The 17,462-nt window shown below is 40.6% G+C and overlaps 1 protein-coding gene across 1 annotated transcript; it reads left to right on the top strand.

The window, feature by feature from the left end:
* The first annotated feature begins 263 nt into the window (after positions 1–263).
* Positions 264–15,140, top strand: LOC122665396. Its single transcript, XM_043861545.1, has 5 exons — positions 264–545; positions 773–916; positions 5,381–5,512; positions 6,637–6,820; positions 14,944–15,140. Exons 1-5 carry the CDS (start codon positions 264–266, stop codon positions 15,138–15,140), a joined length of 939 nt encoding a protein of 312 aa, XP_043717480.1.
* Positions 15,141–17,462: the final 2,322 nt, after the last annotated feature.

Here is a 17,462-nt window from a genome sequence, read left to right as displayed (position 1 = left end):
GTCGTTGTGTCCCTGAGAGTGAGTTTTAGAGCATATTATCATTTTACCATACTCTCGCCTATGGGGGACACTATAGTGGCAAGAAAACTGCTGCCAAGGTACTGCAGTCTGGTTTCTATTGGCTCATGTTATTTTGGGATGCACACACATTCTGGAAGGCGTGCACGAGATGCCACCAAGTTGGTAATCGATCTCGACGTGATGAGATGCCCCTGAGCCCTATCCTAGTAGTTGAGATTTTTTATGTTTGGGGTATAGATTTTATGGGCCCATTTCCTGCCTCATTCGGTAATGAGTATTTTCTTGTGGCAGTTGATTATGTTTCGAAATGGGTAGAAGCCAAGGCTATAAAGACCAATGATCACAAGGTGGTTATGTCTTTTATTCAGGAGTACATCTTTAGCCGTTTTGGATTTCCCAGGGCCATCATTAGTGATGGTGGCTATCATTTTAGACATTGGAGGTTAGAGGCTTTACTGAAGAAGTACTCTATTACCCACAAAGTGGCCACCCCTTATAATCCCCAGACATCTGGTCAGGTGGAGGTATCAAACCGAGAGATAAAACGGATATTGGAGAAGACAGTTATACCGGACCGTAAGGACTGGTCTACTCGGCTGACTGATGCTTTGTGGCGTATCGAACTGCATATAAAACTCCTATAGGTATGTCTCCATACCGATTAGCTTTCGATAAAGCCTGTCATCTTCTGGTTGAGTTGGAACACCGAGCATATTGGGCCATAAAGACATTTAATTTTGATATGACTCAGGTTGGTTCCACTCGCCGTCTCAAGTTATCCGAATTAGAGGAGTTGCGCAATGATGCCTATGAGAGCTCACGCATCTATAAAGACCGAACTAAGGCGTTTCATGATAAACACATAGTTCGGAAGTCCTTTGAGCCTAATCAGCGTGTTTGGCTCTTTAATTCTAAATTGCATTTATTCCCAGGAAAATTGAGATCTCGGTGGGATGGGCCTTTTGTGGTTGTATCCGTTGCACCTCATGGTGCTATTGAGATAAGAAATCCATAGAACGGGAACACTTTTAAGGTTAACTGTCAAAGACTAAAACCCTATGTTGATGGCCTTGCTGATGGCCAATTGATTGAGTCTTTAGACCTAGTGGATGTGGATTATGATCATGCTTCTGATGGACTATCCTGAGCTTTACTGTTGTCTAGCTGAAGACGTTAAGCTTAGCGCTCTTGGGAGGCAACCCACTATTTATTTCTTTAGTACTTTTGTTTTTGTGTTTATTTTTTTTAGGTAGCTGCGATTGATTGCTGGATGCACTGTTCTATCGTATATTGCTGATTTCTGGTACACTCCTTCCCTTATCCCTATTTTTATTCTTCTACATGCATTAAGGACACTGCATACTTTAAGTGTGGGGGGTGTGAGATCGATTGACAAATTTTTATTTTTTTGGCTTTTGATAAGTTTTACATGTCTCTCTATTACTTTGATGCGAAATACGGGAGAAAGAGACTTAGGAACCCTACTCTGAAGTAATGAAAATCCTGTTGAGAGGACAGTAGCTAGTATGTATCCTAAGATGGGTTTTGACTCAGACAATAAGAGCCCCATCTTGTCGAAGGGACAGACCACTTGGCTATCTTGTGTTTCTTTGAGCTTTTGGTTAGGAGCTGAGACCAAGTTTAGTTTTGGCGTGACATAAAAAAAAAAATTATGAGAGTTTAGTTCTATTGCTTCAACTTAGTAACCGGGGCATCTAAGCCACAAGCCTAGAGTCTCGTGTCAAACGGTTGGAGTGACCAGTTAGGTTATTATTACTAGTATTCTTGAATCCAGTTCAGGCTTGTAGCCTTTTTGGTTCGAGTGAGTAAGCCCAAGGAGTGTTTCACACTCAATCCCCTAAAGCCATCTAGCTTGGGAGTGGTTGGCTTAAAGCTCATTACATGAGCCTTCTAGAAAGCTTAAAAGGCCAGAACATTGCATGGATCTGAGAATCACATAATTTTCAAAAAAAAAAAAAGAAGAAATGTCATTGCCTTGGTATAATTGTATGGTCGAAAATGCTCTGAAGCCTAAAGTCCATAGTGCCCTCGACGTCATGAGTGGTCTCAACTTAAGTAAGGTGGTGTTTGGAAGATATAGGGAGATTCCCTAATTAGGATGTGTACCTATTGCTAGAATCAATACTGGGTAATAAGAGCTCAAGTGTGGGGGTACCTTTGTCTTCTTGATCTTAAGTAGGGCATCTTAGTTTCGGGTTTGGTGTGTGCTTCTTACCCATTTTCAAAATTTAAACTTGCAATCATGAATTTTGTGTGTATATTCCCTACAAACACTCACGAGACAAAACTCGTCCACTAGGGGTAACCTAGGGGTTTAAAGGCTTGTTGCACATGCTAAGTGCAACCGTGATTCCTACGAAAGTGAGTTAGATTTTTTTTGTTTTCTTTATTTTTTTTTTGCTCGAGGACTAGCAAAATCTAAGTGTGGCGGTATTTGATGAGCACATTTATGTGTGAAATTATTCCATTTAATTCTGCACTTTTATCTGCTTAGACTGGCGCTACCTTGGGTATTTTCTGTCTTTTTCAGGGTACAGGGGTATTTTATACGATTTTGGACTATTAGGCATCATATCTTCTAATTTACACGTAAAGTGGTCCAATTTCTTTTCATGGTTACAAAGAGGGCTGAATTCTGAGCAAGATGGACACGTTGCATTAAAAGTACACATCGGTTTTGGAGTCCATTCATGCGATTATTCTTTTTCAGCCAGAAAAGAATAATGAGCCCTAAAATGAGTTGAAATGCAAACCCGAGCCCAGAACCAGGGAAGATTGACTGGCATAATACTAGTGGGCCCCTACTTCATTGTTGGACGAATTTCCTCCCCTATTTTCTCTCTCTTCTATTTTATTTCTTCTCCTATTTTCTCTCTTCCATATATTTTATATATTTTATTTATTTGTTTTTTTTTCTTCTTTCGCCCATTCACTTTTCTTTTTTTTTATTATTATTTTATTCAAACTCTTCTACGATCTCCACTTTCCTAAACCTATTTTATCCTCCTAATTCCTTAGTTAGGACTCTAGTTTGTTGGGGATTGGTTGGTTTTTTTTCTTGTTATTTTATTTTATCTTCTTTCCTCTTTTCTAGCAAGCTACTAAGAAATAGAGCTCTTCTCCACATGCCAGCCTTGCTGCCCTCTCTCTTCTCTCCATATCCTAATCGGCCACACTCTCTCTCATTCCTTTCTTTTCTCTCATGCCACCTCACCTTCCCACATCTTTTTCTAACCTCTCCCATATCTTTATTTATTTTATTCCTATCTCTCCTCTAACTCCCATATGCTGCCCATGCTAAAGAGTGATTTCTTTCTCCTCTCCTCAAGTTCCTAACTTCTCTCTTCCATCTCCCTCACACATGTTACCTCTTTCTCTCTCTTTTTCTCTCTTTTTCTCTCCTATTCCAATCTGACTCCCTTTCATCTTTATCCTTGTTTTAATTTTTAAAAGTGATCTAACCTATTCACGTGGAGGAGGGGACTTACGAAATTAGGGGACAGAATTGAGATTGGGATCCTATCCACCCACGGACTCTCTATTTCTACCTCTACCCTATCTCTACATTCTCTCTATCTCTCATGTTTTCTTTTTCTTTTTTATATTATTAAATTTCTTCTTAAAACACCAACTATAAAACCCACGGATAGATTCATTCCATTCGAAGGCAGCAAAAGCATCCATAAAACTGTGCCCTCTTCTCTTGATTTTTCCTCTTTCTTCTTTTGTTCTTTTTTGTTTTTGGATCTTGGGTTCGGCAAGGGGAGGAGGATCACCGTTCTAGCAGCTTCATCGCCATAGATCATCATCACCATTGCTGCCATTTGCCTCTTAGCACCATGATTGGCTAAGTTCCCTCTGTCTTTAGGTGTAGATGAACTAATGGTGTTTGCCATTGAAAATTCTGGTTTGCATTCTTGATTGCTTGATGTTGAGACCCCATCCCTGTTTGGATGATTTTAATAGATGTATTTAGTTGAAAAATTCTGTTTCTATGATTCATTATTTTTCATTCAAGCAATGGTAATTTGTTCCTATGTGGTTGTACCGATGATGGATTATAGCTAAACGAACTAAGCGTGCCAAGCCCTATAAGCGAAGGACGATACTACTCGTCAAGATAGTCCATACCTAGGAGGAACCCTACATTCTGTGGTATTATTAGGCCTGTGGTTATAATAAATCGAAGCATGCAACCAAATTGAATAGCAACCCATTGGGGATTTGAACCCTAAGGATAGTCTTCTCCCGTATTTGCATATCGTTGTTAGCTTAGATTCGTTTCTTTTGTTTGTAATTTTAAAATCAGATTTATTGCAATTTAATTTTCACCATTTTAGTAATTTAGCCTTCCAGTTCCCTGTAGATCGACCCCTTACTTGCTACTTGCTAGATTAATTTAGGGTCTTATTTTTGACCGGTTAACGACACGATCAATAGCCTTGGGGGTTTAGAGCTCTCAAAATGAAAGGAGAAGCGAAGAAATGAGCTCTCGGAATGAATAAAAACTGTGTCCTGATTCTCTGGGCAATGCTCTGGGCGACTGAGCCAGACGCCCAGTGAAACGCCCAGAGAATGGAAAAAAACAGCAGAATTTGATATTTTCTTGAATTGGCTTATGATATCTTGCATTAAAAAGGCATATTGGGTCCCTCAAAGCACTTAGTTTGTTAATGTGGATTAACTCAAAATAAAATATATAATATATTTAAATATATATATATATATATATATATATATATATATATATAATGTAATAATAAATAAATAAATAGACAATGACAAGCAATATATGGGATAAATATGCAAATGCAATGCATAAATGAAAAAAAAAAAATTTCCTTCGGCAAACTATTATGGGTATAAGTATTTATACATAAATAATGTATATAACACTAGATGTATGAACTTCTGTGTGGGTGATGCATGTGGAAACTCAAACATAGGTATATAGGAATGCATGGTAGTGAGTAGCTGTGTTATTACAAGAATTTAGGCTCTACCAATGACACCTCCCCTACATATAGGTCATACCATGCCAATAGTCTAGCTGGATAGTGGCTAAAACATAGTGGATCATAGGGAGAAATAGATAGTTTGTTCACTGCACATGTCTGTACCTGAGTGGTGTGCTAGATTCGATAGAACATTGTTGTTTTGTGTACAACCTCGAGCTATTCCAATTAAGATTCCTAATTATGTTGATTTAGTTCTTGTAGTGTTAAGTATATTTATTGAGTTAAGGTAACCATAGGAACCTAATGGCCAAAACTTCTCCATGACAGGTTCTGACTGTGTTGTTTTGGCTTGGAGACCCCAGCAACATGCTCTATATTAGGCAGCTAAGAAAGAGATTAGCTTGGATTCAAGGGATTCAGTCTTCGGTAGAGAAGCAATTATTGTCTTCCTGGCACTTGGGAATACTAGTAGCGCAGAGGATCGTGCCATTTATCTTGCCTTAGCAGACGAGGTTAGGAGTGATCTAGGATACCTAAACATTCAAGCTTTTATGACTGGAAAGAGATTGGAGCGACTCGCATGCTAGGTGCAGGTATAGACCAAACAGTTGCTTACTAATATGAACCTTTGTTATATCAACTTGCATAAAATACCATGACATAAAACTCATTTCATACATGAAACTATTAGCAACGACAACCTAATTGGGAACATCCTTGGTAGTTATTACTCCTTGCTGAAATGCTAGTATTGTTACACCAGAGCTGTAAAACGATAATCTACATGTGTTAGTTAGAACTGTAAATTTTTTTTCTTCCCTCATTAAGGATGTGGGAATATTAAACACAAAGCTCCTTTCAGAAATCAATCATGGTCAATACCAGATCCAACCAAGGTGGTCGTTGTGGCAGACGCCCTCGATTTGTTCCAAAAGTTAAGCTACCGGACGGAGCCAAAGCTTAGAACTTTAAAGTATCAGTTACTTCGCTGAGGGTACCACGAGTTGTCCCAAATCCAGTACCAATGGCTGCCCCAACTGTTGTAGCTGCACCTTAGCCAGGTATGGCAGCTGCAGAGGTGAACACCATCATGACCACCATGATGCGAACCATGCAGCAACAACAGGAGTTGTTAGGCCAAATGTCTACACAGCTCACGGCTATGATGCAATAGCGAGCAGTGCCACCACCACCATCCAACCGACCCATACAATTTCCACCACCTGTGCTTCAACACGCGACGGAAGGCTCAACAGCTAAAGTGATGGAGAGATTCAAGAAGCTCCAGCCGCCTACATTCTCTAAACTAAATTCTGAGGCAATGCAACCGAAAAGGTGGATTAGCGCCCTAGAGAAAGCATTCGACGTACTCAAATGTACGGATGCGTAGAAACTAATATGCACTAGGTACCAGCTACAAAATGAGGCAGAAGCATGGTGGAAGGTAACGAAGCCTAACTTAGAAGTGGTTCATCCCAATCCCACCTAGGAGAAGTTTAAAGAGGTATTCTTTAAGAATTATTTCCCTGAGAGTTTTAGAGACAAAAAGGAAGCTGAGTTCTTTGCTCTTGTGCAAGGATCAAAGACCGTGCTGGATTACTAGCAACAGTTTGAAGATTTATTTCACTTTGCCCAGGAGCATATGAAGGGGGAAGCCAGCAAAACAACGAAGTTTGAAAAAGGACTCAAACCGGAGATTGGATCTATTCTGTCGGTCCTAGACATTCAGGATTACGCTCAAATGGTCGACAAAGCAAAGACTACAGAGGACAGATTGAAAGAGAAGGCTATACGGTCACCTGGTTCGGGCAAAAGGCCAAGTAACTATCAGAATTTTGGCTGGCCAAACAAGTCTTTTCGAGGAGCTAGCTCGAGCCCCAACCCGACACAATACCAACGGTAAGACGTGGGCCAAACCCCTTTCTGCCCCACCTACAGCCGACCTGCTCAACCCACCACAAGCCAAGGGACAACTGCTGCCCTGCCATCTTGACCTGTAATGAGCCAAGCAAGTCAGGCCTCTTCCCCAGCTGCACTGTCCAACAAATGTTATGTATGCCACAAAGCAGGACACATGGCCAGGGAATGCATACAATGCATACCCACTAAAGGAACGGCTATACAACTAGCAGTTATGGACATACAGCCGTCGATCAAGGAAGAGATAATTGAGAAGCAGCCTAGAGACCCCGATCTAACCAAGATAAATTGGGAAATAAAATAAGAAGTCCACGGGGACCCAGACTTCTCATTGGCCCATGATGGGGCATTGAAATTTAGAGACAGATTGTGCGTGCCTGGTGATTATAATGTGCAAGACCAAATTCTTAGAGAGGCACACAGTTCACCTTACTCAATCCATCCTAGGAGCATGGAAATGTATAAGGATATGAAGAAGTACTATTGGTGGATTGGGATGAAGCAGACCATAGCACTATACGTGTCCGAATGCCTCACCTGTCAACAAATAAAGGCGGAGAGACATAAATCATATGGATTGTTGCAACCACTCCCTATTCCCGAATGGAAATGGGAAAGAATTACCATGGACTTCATGACTAACTTACCCAATACCAGAAAAGGGATGACTGCAATCTGGGTGAATTGTTGACAGATTGATGAAGGCAGCTCACTTTATCCCCATCAAGATAGCTTACTCGATGGAAAAGCTCGCCCAACTATACATTAAAAATGTAATCTGCCTGCATGGCGTGCCCATCAGCATCGTGTCTGAAAAGGACCCTTGACTCACTTCATGATTTTGGAAGAGTCTACAACAGGCACTGGGATCCCAGTTAAATCTCAGCACAGCTTTCCATCCCCAGACAGACAGATAGTCCTAAAGAACCATTCAGACTCTGGAAGACATGCTCAGAGCCTATATATTAGAAATGAAAGATAATTAGGATGCCCACATTCCCTTGGTGGAATTTGCTTAAAATAACAGCTACCACTCCACCATTAGCATGGCACCATACGAAGCTTTATATGGCAGGAAGTGCCGCACACCGTTGTATTGGGATGAAGTTAGAGAATAGAAGTATCTTGGGCCTGAAATGATACAGGAGACCTACAAAAAGGTGGATGTGATCAGAGAAAAGATTAAAGCGGCCCAATCCAAATAGGAGAGTTATGCCAAAAATCGAAGGAAGGAAATTGAATTTAGAGTCGGTGAGAAGGTATTTCTCTGAGTTTCTCCAAAAAAGGGGTACTACGTTTTAATAAAAAAGGTAAGCTGAGCCTAAGGTATATCGCTGAGCCCATATGAAAACCTGAAGAGGGTAGGACCAGTAGTGTATCGACTGGCACTACCGCCGTCCTTGCAAGGCATCCATGATGTTTTCCATATGTTAATGCTAAGGAAGTATATCAACAACCTGACACATGTGCTCTTGGCTTAACCCGTGCAACTGGATGCTGATATGACCTATAAGGAGCAGCCAACAGAGATACTAGACAGAAAGGAACATAATCTTCGTAATCGAAGGTGGCATTCGTTAAAGTTCGGTGGGGAAACTACCCAATAGAGGAAGCCTCATGGGAACGCGAAGAAGAAATGCGAGAAAAGTATCCTCAACTCTTCGAGCCACTGGGTAAGCCAATTTCGAGGATGAAATTTTTGCAAGGTGGGGAGGAATGTTAAACCTGCCCCAGATTGACTGGAATTTTTTCCTGAAGGACATGAGCCTATGACCAATCATCCAAACACATTGTGGAGTATCACCCTTGTGGTTAAAATCAGTGGAGAACCTCCAAGGATGTCATCCAGTATACCTGTAAGAAGATGGGTTGCAGACCCATGCAGTTGCTCTATCCACAGCCTGATGTACAGTTCCAGCTCCAGGTAACTCTCTCCTACCTAAATACAAGGGGGCCACACCTATTTAGATGTGTATTTGGTTTTGGAAGGGGTATTGGTAAAGTGCCCAAGTGTTAGACCTAACCCCTGTGCAAGCCCAAGGCAAATACAATAGAAGTCCATTCTCTGGATGATGCACTGGGCGATTGACCCAAATGCCCAGTGAAATCCCCAGAGTGTCTGAAACTGGTATTTTGGACTCTAGACACCTTGGAACCATGCATACAGCCTGTGAACACCCCTAGAGGTAGATGGGAATTTTAGAAACTATTACCCACCTCTGGAACTAAGTGGACCCCTCCTGTGCAGCTGAAATGGCCCAGAATGCACTCCATAATGCATTCTTGGAAGGAGGGACCCATGGCTAAACAGGCCTTAAGAGGTTTAAAGCTATAAATAGGAGGGATCTGCCCTCCAATTCGTTTTGCTGCCTCTACTGAAATAGAAAGAAAGAAAGAGAAGGAGAAGGAAGAACAAGAGAAAGGAAGAGAAGGAAGGAAGGAAGAAGGGGTCAAGGCTGATTTGGGCTTTGTTTTAGCTTCCATTCAAGATCAGAGGTATATTATAGTCCCTAAACACTGGTGTCCATTTATGTTAGTTCCTAGTTCTCATACCAGACTGATGTGTCTCTGACCAGTAGTGCTCAGAGCACCACCTGAATGCCTTCGGGAGCTTTGGATCTTGCATGCATGAGCATTGCATGCAAGATCTAACCATCTATTGAGCTGATCTAATGCTACTACTGCTATAGAGATCAAAGTCAGTCTCTGAGTTAAGCTGCACTGCAGACTTGTACCCAGATCATGATGTATGGGCATGGATCTCTGCATGCAAAGGGATTTCTTCATGTCTTCACATAAGACCAGACTTGTCTTGAGTAAATACATGTAATTCATGCCTTGCATGCAACCAAAGCTGGATCCAAAGCCTGAGCTCAGCCTTGATAGCCATTCTCTGTGCTGTCAGAGCTCACCCCAGCTTCCAAATGGATAACTTGACCTTGAATCCATTAGGACCAATCTATTTAGCCCTATTTTAGGTCCATGATCATCCTACTAGCTTCCCTGATCGAAATTATAGCCAGGCTTGTAGTAAAATGCAAGAAACTGAGCTAAAACTCGTGTTAAACAGGCTCTGGGCGATTGACCCAAACGCCCAGTGAAATGCCCAGAGATGATATTTGGGCTAAGATGTAAATTCTGCTTTTTGGACCTTCATCAATGGGCCTAGGACAACACTGGGAGGATGTAAATGACCAAAACACCCTTCCCCATTGGTCCTTGCTATCATTCATACCTTGGGTGCTCAAGTGGCCCCCACAGAGCCAGGAAACCATACATAGACCTAGTCTTATTTTGGTTGTAAACCCTTGCACTAGTTTTTGAGGTTGGTAGGGCAATGCATAGGCAGACCATACTGTGAAAACACTAGGATAGATGAATCCTACATCTCTGGATGATGCACCGGGAGATAGACCCGAAGGCCCAGTGCAAGACCCAGAGAATTCTAAGTAATACCTATATATATATAGAGTCGGTCCAATTAAACCTAGACCAACTCTAGGACACTAATATACTTCTAAACTTTGTTTGCCACACTTTAATGATCCGGTTAACTAGGTTTTGACCCCGAGGTCGAAGTGTAGTGTCAGATACTGGCTAGGACTGAGCTGACTGCTGAGCAACTAGGACTAGAACAAGGTGAGTGAAATTACACCATGTGTGTAAATGTAACATGACTAATGAGTTATGACAATTACAATAATGCTATTTAATCTATTCATTTATTTCAATTGCTTTATATTCTGTTAAATACGGAATGCTTGACTAATGGATAATGGAAATGAATAATGATGCTTATATGTGAACTGCTAGATTAGATGCCGTAGTCGGCTTAGAAATGAAGCCTGTGGTAGCCTGTAGAATGGGATGCGGTTGACACCACCTGACTCATACTATGCCGTATAGAATGCATTGGGCTAGAGTATCATCACTAATGCTACGCACCCTTGCCAACAGGGGTTAAGGTGTTGTATGTCTGTGAGAGTACCTATATGAAAGAGAAAAAGAAAAGGAAAGAGAAAAAGAATTAGAAATATTTTACATCGAAAAGGTGATTCTATGGCTGAAAGGCAGTAAAAAGAATGTGTTATATTGATAGCCATTCTCTGTGCTGTTAGAGCTCACCCCAGCTTCCAAATGGGTAACTTGACCTTGAATCCATTAGGACCAATCTATTTAGCCCTATTTTAGGTCCATGATCATCCTACTAGCTTCCTTGATCGAAATCATAGCCAGGCCTGCAGCAAAATCCAAGAAACTGAGCTGAACCTTGTGTTAAACAAGCTCTGGGCGATTGACCCAAACGCCCAGTGAAATGCCCAGAGATGCTATTTGGGCTAAGATGTAAATTTTGCTTTTTGGACCTTCATCAATGGGCCTAGGACAACATTGGGAGGATGTAAATGACCAAAACACCCTTCCCCATTGGTCCTTGCTGTCATCCATACCTTGGGTGCTCAAGTGGCCCCCACAGAGCCAGCAAACCTTACACAGACCTAGTCTTATTTTGGTTGTAAACCCTTGCACTAGTTTTTGAGGTTGGTAGGGCAATGCATAGGCAGACCATACTGTGAAAACACTAGGATAGATGAATCCTACATCTCTGGATGATGCACCGGGAGATGGACCCGAAGGCCCAGTGAAAGACCCAGAGAATTCTAAGTAATACCTATATATATACAGAGTCAGTCCAATTAAACCTAGACCAACTCTAGGACACTAATATAATTCTAAACTTTGTTTGACAAACTTTAATGATCAAGTTAACTAGGTTTTGACCCCGATCTCGAAGTACAATGTCAGATACCGGCTAGGACCGAGCTGACTGCTGACCCACCAGGACTAGAACAAGGTGAGTCAAATTACACCATGTGTGTAAATGTAACATGACTAATGAGTTATGACAATTACAATAATGCTATTTAGTCTATTCATTTATTTCAATTGCTTTATATTCTATTAAATACGGAATGCTTGACTAATGGATAATGGAAATGAATAATGATGCTCATATGTGAACTATTAGATTAGATGTCGTAGTCGGCTTGGAAATGAGGCCTGTGGTAGCCTATAGAATTGGATGCGGTTGACACCACCTGACTCATACTATGCCATATTGAATGCATTGGGCTAGAGTATCATCACCAGTGCTACGCACCCTTGCCAATAGGGGTTAAGGTGTTGTATGTCTGTGAGAGTACCTATATGAAAGAGAAAAAGAAAAGGAAAGAGAAAAAGAAATAGAAATATTTTACATCGAAAAGGTGATTATGTGGCTGAAAGGCAGAAAAAAGAATATGTTATATTGAAATGATGATGGGTGCCTCATAGATTAATCCTAGAGGGCTGGTCGGACTGACCTTGGTGACCGATGCGGGAGCTGATCGGTCCTCTCCGCCAACTTAATGAGTGTATCGTGGGAAGGGGTTAAAAGCCGCACCAGGGATACATGTATTGGGGATCGTAGAAGCACTTTACCTGCCTTAGTTGTGATGTTAGGTGGCTAATAAATAAAATGAACTACATTTTATATAGGACTCATATGGTTGTGCTTGCATGTGCATGCATGGTTATGTTTCATTCACGGGCTCGGTGGAGCTCACAATCTCTTATATATACTTTTGTTAGATGATCCTGCAGGTAGATGTTTCAGTAGCGGGGAGGCTCATCTCACGGAGACGGGCCATGGTTATTATGACTGTGTTGGTGTTGACCCAGACGAAGGTCATACCTCTGGTGCGAGTCATTTCTGTGATAGTTGATGAGGACCCGTGATGGGTGGGCAGCTGACTCTACTTCTGACCGTGGGATTCTTTTTGGTTGAATTTTGGAATCCTCCTTTTGTATAGCTTTATTTTGGGGCTCGAGTTGCCTTGCCCTATTTATATTCTTTTGTAAAGCTTGGTTGGAAAGAGTTGGGACTGTTGTTGATCTGAGAGACAGAGAAAACAGGAACAATGATGGTTGTGTATATGTATATTTTTTATTTTTAATGTTTAATGTAAATATTAGTTTCCGCAGCACTCTGTGATCTATATCTTTCATTATTGTGGATGTTGTTGGGGTAAAATCCACACATCACCCATTATGATTTTGATGATAACAAATAAGTTAGTTGTACTAACTCTTGTTTAAAATATGCATAGATAAGAGCAGAGCATCAAGTGAGGGGGAGCACTCAATTCAAGAGATTGATGCTCAAAGCAAATTGAACTTGTCCAATCTTTCAAGACATCAAAGAATCATGAAGAATGGAGAACAAGTTTTAAAGTCAAAGATCATGACAAGTGAGAGGAACTCTCTTTGAAGATACTCATGTACAGAAGTAAAGTTCAAGACTTGAAGAAGTTTGAACACTTAGAATTGTACTAAGTAGTAAATTCATTTGTTAAAGTTACAATTGATGTAATGCACACACGCACGCATTCATTTAGAATGTCCTTAGGAGGTGATTTGACCCCTTAGACATGTGACTATTGAGTTTTGGAACCCCCCAAACCAAACCCTTTTGGAATCGACCCAAATAAGTCCAATAAAGGACTTAATTATGTCAGCAAAAATTTTATGATCCAGCATACCGGATCATGAAACGGCATACCGGATCAGTGTTGCAATCTCAGGAAAATGCTCACAGTAGCCTTCCGGAGTACGCCGGATTATAATCCAGCATACCGGATCCTGAACCGGCATATCGGATCATAATTCAGCATACTGGATCAGTGCTTGACTGTTAAAATACTGTTATTCCCTTGTTTCTTAAGGAAAGTAGGTGATCCGGCATACCGGATTCCCATCCAGCATATCGGATTATTTATAGACTGTAGAATCCGAATGTTAATTGGATTCCTTATTGGTTCTAGGCTTCTAGCCTATAAATACCCTCTTGATTAGTGTTCTAAACACAACAATTATCTACAATCAAGAGCTCTAAAAGATCAATTACTCCCTAATGAGATTATACACTCAAGATCAAAGAGGATCAAAGAAGTTCAATCTCACTCTTGCTCCCTTCATACTTATTTGCATTCAAGTTGCATAGATTGAAAGATAGCACCTATTCTACTAAGGTTTGAGGTAATCTTAAACTCCTTAGTATTTTACTTTACTTTGTTTAAAGTTTTTGTTGAGTCCTCTTGCTCGGAATCAAGAGTAGTGAGTCCTCTTGCTCGAAATCAAGATTAGTTGAGTCCTGTTGCTCAGAATCAAGAGTAGTTGAGTTCTCTTGCTCGGAATCAAGAGTAGTTGAGTTCTCTTGCTCGGAATCAAGAGTAGTTGTACGAGTCCACTTGCTCACTCAAGATTCTAAATAGTGAAATTCTCTCTAAGGTGAGAGGAGTGGACGTAGGCACATTTTGGTTGAACCACTATAAATTGCTTGTGTCTCTTTGCATTGCTTGTCTTTACTCTTCTCTATCTTTATTGTTGTTTTTAATTCTGCATAGTTCTTTTAATTTTCGAACCTACACCTATTCACCCCCCTCTAGGTGACTTCACAGATGTGTGTGTTTGTGAATGGATTAACAGTTTCTAGATCCTTGGGGTTTGACGGATTACTACTGTGCAATTCGGGTCACCTACCTAATCCTCCCAGGGGGTGGTTTGGGGTGTGACAGGAGGTCTCAAATAGACAGATCAAACAGATTCTAGAGAAAATAGTGAGCCCCAACTGTAAGGATTGGTCGACCCGTCTGGTAGATGCCCTGTGGGCATTTAGGACCGTTTATAAGACCGATCTCGGTAATCCCCCTACCAACTCATGTATGGGAAATTATGCCACCTACTAGTGGAAATTGAGCACAAGGCTTGGTGGGCCATACAAAAATTGAGTGTGGATCTATCTGAGGCCGGGGGCATAGAAAACTCCAACCATCTAAGTTGGAAGAGTTGAGAAATGATGCATATGAGAATGTCCGGATTTACAAGGCAAAAACCAAGGCCTTCCATGATAAGTAAATTTTGAGGAAAACTTTTGAGGTAGGTCAGAAAGTGTTGTTGTAAAACTCTCGCTTGCATATTTTTTTAGGTAAGTTGCACTCTAGATGGGATGATCCTTATATTGTTAAAATTGTTTTTCCTCATGGGGCTATTGACGTTGTCAATCCAAGTACAAGCGCTACTGTTAAAGTGAATGGCCAACGTTTGAAACCATACATTGAGATGCCCGTTCCAGTTTTGGAAGGGGTCATGGATCTTCATAAGCTTCTTTACCTTGATGATTGATCTCCTGGTATGTCCACCCTCCCTTGTCCTTATACTTTATTTTCTGCATGCATTGCGAACACTGCATGATTTAAGTGTGGGGGGTGTGAACTTAATTTGTGAATTTTGATTGTGGTGGTAGTTTTGTGTATATGTTTCTTTGATTGCGGAGTAAGAGAAAGAGAGACTTAGGTGCCTTAACATGCAAAATAATAAAAAAATACATTTTTAAGGACGGTAATTAGTATGTATCTGGTGATGGGGGCTGAGTTAGAAAATATGAGCACCATTTCATTTGATGGCTAGATTCCTCTATGTGTTTTATGGACCCTTTGATCTTTTGGACAGAAGCTGAGACCAATTTGTGGCAAGGCATGAAAGTGAAAAAAAAAAGTAAAAAGAAAGGAAAGTGGAATTCCTTGGAACTAGATAGGGCACTGGTCCTTCAGGAAGTGGGGTGACTTGTTCAAAATTACTTGGAAGGAAACTTCTGAAAGAAAAAACTCTAGCATCAACGTCTTTATAGATGTATGCAAAAAGCGAAGGTACCAAGTACTTAGGTGTCTGGTGTATGCTCCACCATGTCATTTAGGGAACAATAGTGGAGTAGAAATTGAGTTCACTATTTGAAGAGGAAGAAAGAGTTATTGCCTTATTGCCTGAAAGGAAAAGTATGGTGAAAAATGCTCAAAGCCTGAGTCTTTGGTTCCATCAATGCTATGAGTAGTTTACCTGAAGGTGAGTCGTGTTCAGAAGATATGAGGAGATCCCTTAATCTTGATACATGCTTGTTGCTTGAATTGATGTGGGGTAATAAAATTCAAGTGTGGGGAATCTTTGGCTCCTTGATCTTTAGTTGAGCATTTTTAGATATTGTTTGTACTATCCTACTTTATGCCAGAATTAGAATTTGCAACATTTTTTTGGAATCATGAATTTTGGGTGTACATTCACTACAAATGCCCACGAGATAAAACTCGTCCACTAGGGGTAACCTAGGGGTTTAAAGGCTTGTTGCACGTGCTAAGTGCAACCGTAATTCCTACGAAAGTGAGTTAGGATTTCTGCATTCTAGGATAGTTTTTGTTTTGTTTGCTTGAGGACAAGCAAAGTCCAAGTATGGGGGAATCTGATGAGCACATTTATGTGTAAAATCTTAGGGTATAAAGCATGCATTTTACCATATTGAACAGAGTTACTCGGGTATTTTTCTGCGTTTTTTAGGTTTTATGTACTTTGAGGGCATTTTATGCTATGGGCTATCGGGAGTTATATCTCCTAATCTACACGTAAAGTTACCATGTTTCTTTCCATGGCTGTGAAGAGGGCTAAATTCTGAGCAAGATGTGATGCATTAAAAGTACACATTAGTTTTGACATCCATACATGCGATTATTCTTTTTGGGCCAGAAAAGAATAGTCTGTGATTTCCCAGGGGTTTATTTGGCAACAAAGAAGACAATCATGATCAAGGGTTGAGATTCTCTCATGCAAAAGATCCCCTTTCTATGTTTTTTGGGACTCCCTCACTATGCTCCATGCTTTTCAAAGAGGACCCCATGGTCCATGATTTTTGAAGGGGTAGAATGGGCATTAATTTAATTCTTGAAGAAGGAAGACCACATGGCACACTCTCTCTCTCCACCAAATTTCTAAGGGCACTATGGGGATTTAACAAGTGGTGGATATTTTGTGGGAAATATTCTCTTATACTTAGGAAGTTGAAGAGTCAAAGATTAAGGGAGCCTTATTCACATTACTTGGAGAAGACAACTACAAGAAAAAGGAAACACATGAGAGTGGAATCTATGCTCGAGAGTCAAATTAAAAAATAGAGGGTGTATTAAACCAGGAACTTGTATATTTTACTTTCTATTTTCTTCTTTTTTCTTTAGAATCAAGTTTTGATGTAAAAGGAAGAAGGAATAAAAATCAAAGATTGAGTGAGCAACACCACCTCCAACGAATTTTGGAGGTGGGGCCCACTCAAAAATGTGGAGGCCTCTCTTTCCTCCCCTCTCTTCCTTCCCCTCTCCCTATAAATACATGTGGGGTGTGGGTGTTAGGGGGTATTGAGAATTCTAGTCTTTTTTCATATTTTTTGGGTTCTAGTTTTCTAGTTCTACTTTTCTGAATTTTTATTTCAATGGTTGTAATTTCTTTTATGCAATTTTAATTCAAAGAATGTTCTTCAATTTTGGTTGTAAGTTCTTCAATCTCTAGGTGTAGTTTTTGTTTCAAGCCTTCTGGTTCTAGGTTTCCAGTTCTTGTGAGAGGAATTTAGAGATTCCGAAAAGGAAGGTATGCAAGTTAATTCAAACAACGTAGGCTTCATCAACAACA

The sequence above is a fragment of the Telopea speciosissima genome, chromosome 6 (genome assembly GCF_018873765.1).
Source record: "Telopea speciosissima isolate NSW1024214 ecotype Mountain lineage chromosome 6, Tspe_v1, whole genome shotgun sequence".
In the NCBI taxonomy this organism is placed as follows: Eukaryota; Viridiplantae; Streptophyta; class Magnoliopsida; order Proteales; family Proteaceae; genus Telopea; species Telopea speciosissima.
This window is presented reverse-complemented; position numbering and strand designations above follow the sequence as displayed.

What these genes read in the sequence shown, in the direction of transcription:
- LOC122665396 (XM_043861545.1), top strand. Translation starts at nt 264, where the DNA reads ATGGGCCCATTTCCTGCCTCATTCGGTAATGAGTATTTTCTTGTGGCA. An exon ending in AGACATCTGGTCAGGTGGAG is followed by an intron (nt 546 to 772) that starts GTATCAAACCGA and finishes GATATGACTCAG; the next exon opens with GTTGGTTCCACTCGCCGTCT. An exon ending in ATCTTGCCTTAGCAGACGAG is followed by an intron (nt 5,513 to 6,636) that starts GTTAGGAGTGAT and finishes CACTTTGCCCAG; the next exon opens with GAGCATATGAAGGGGGAAGC.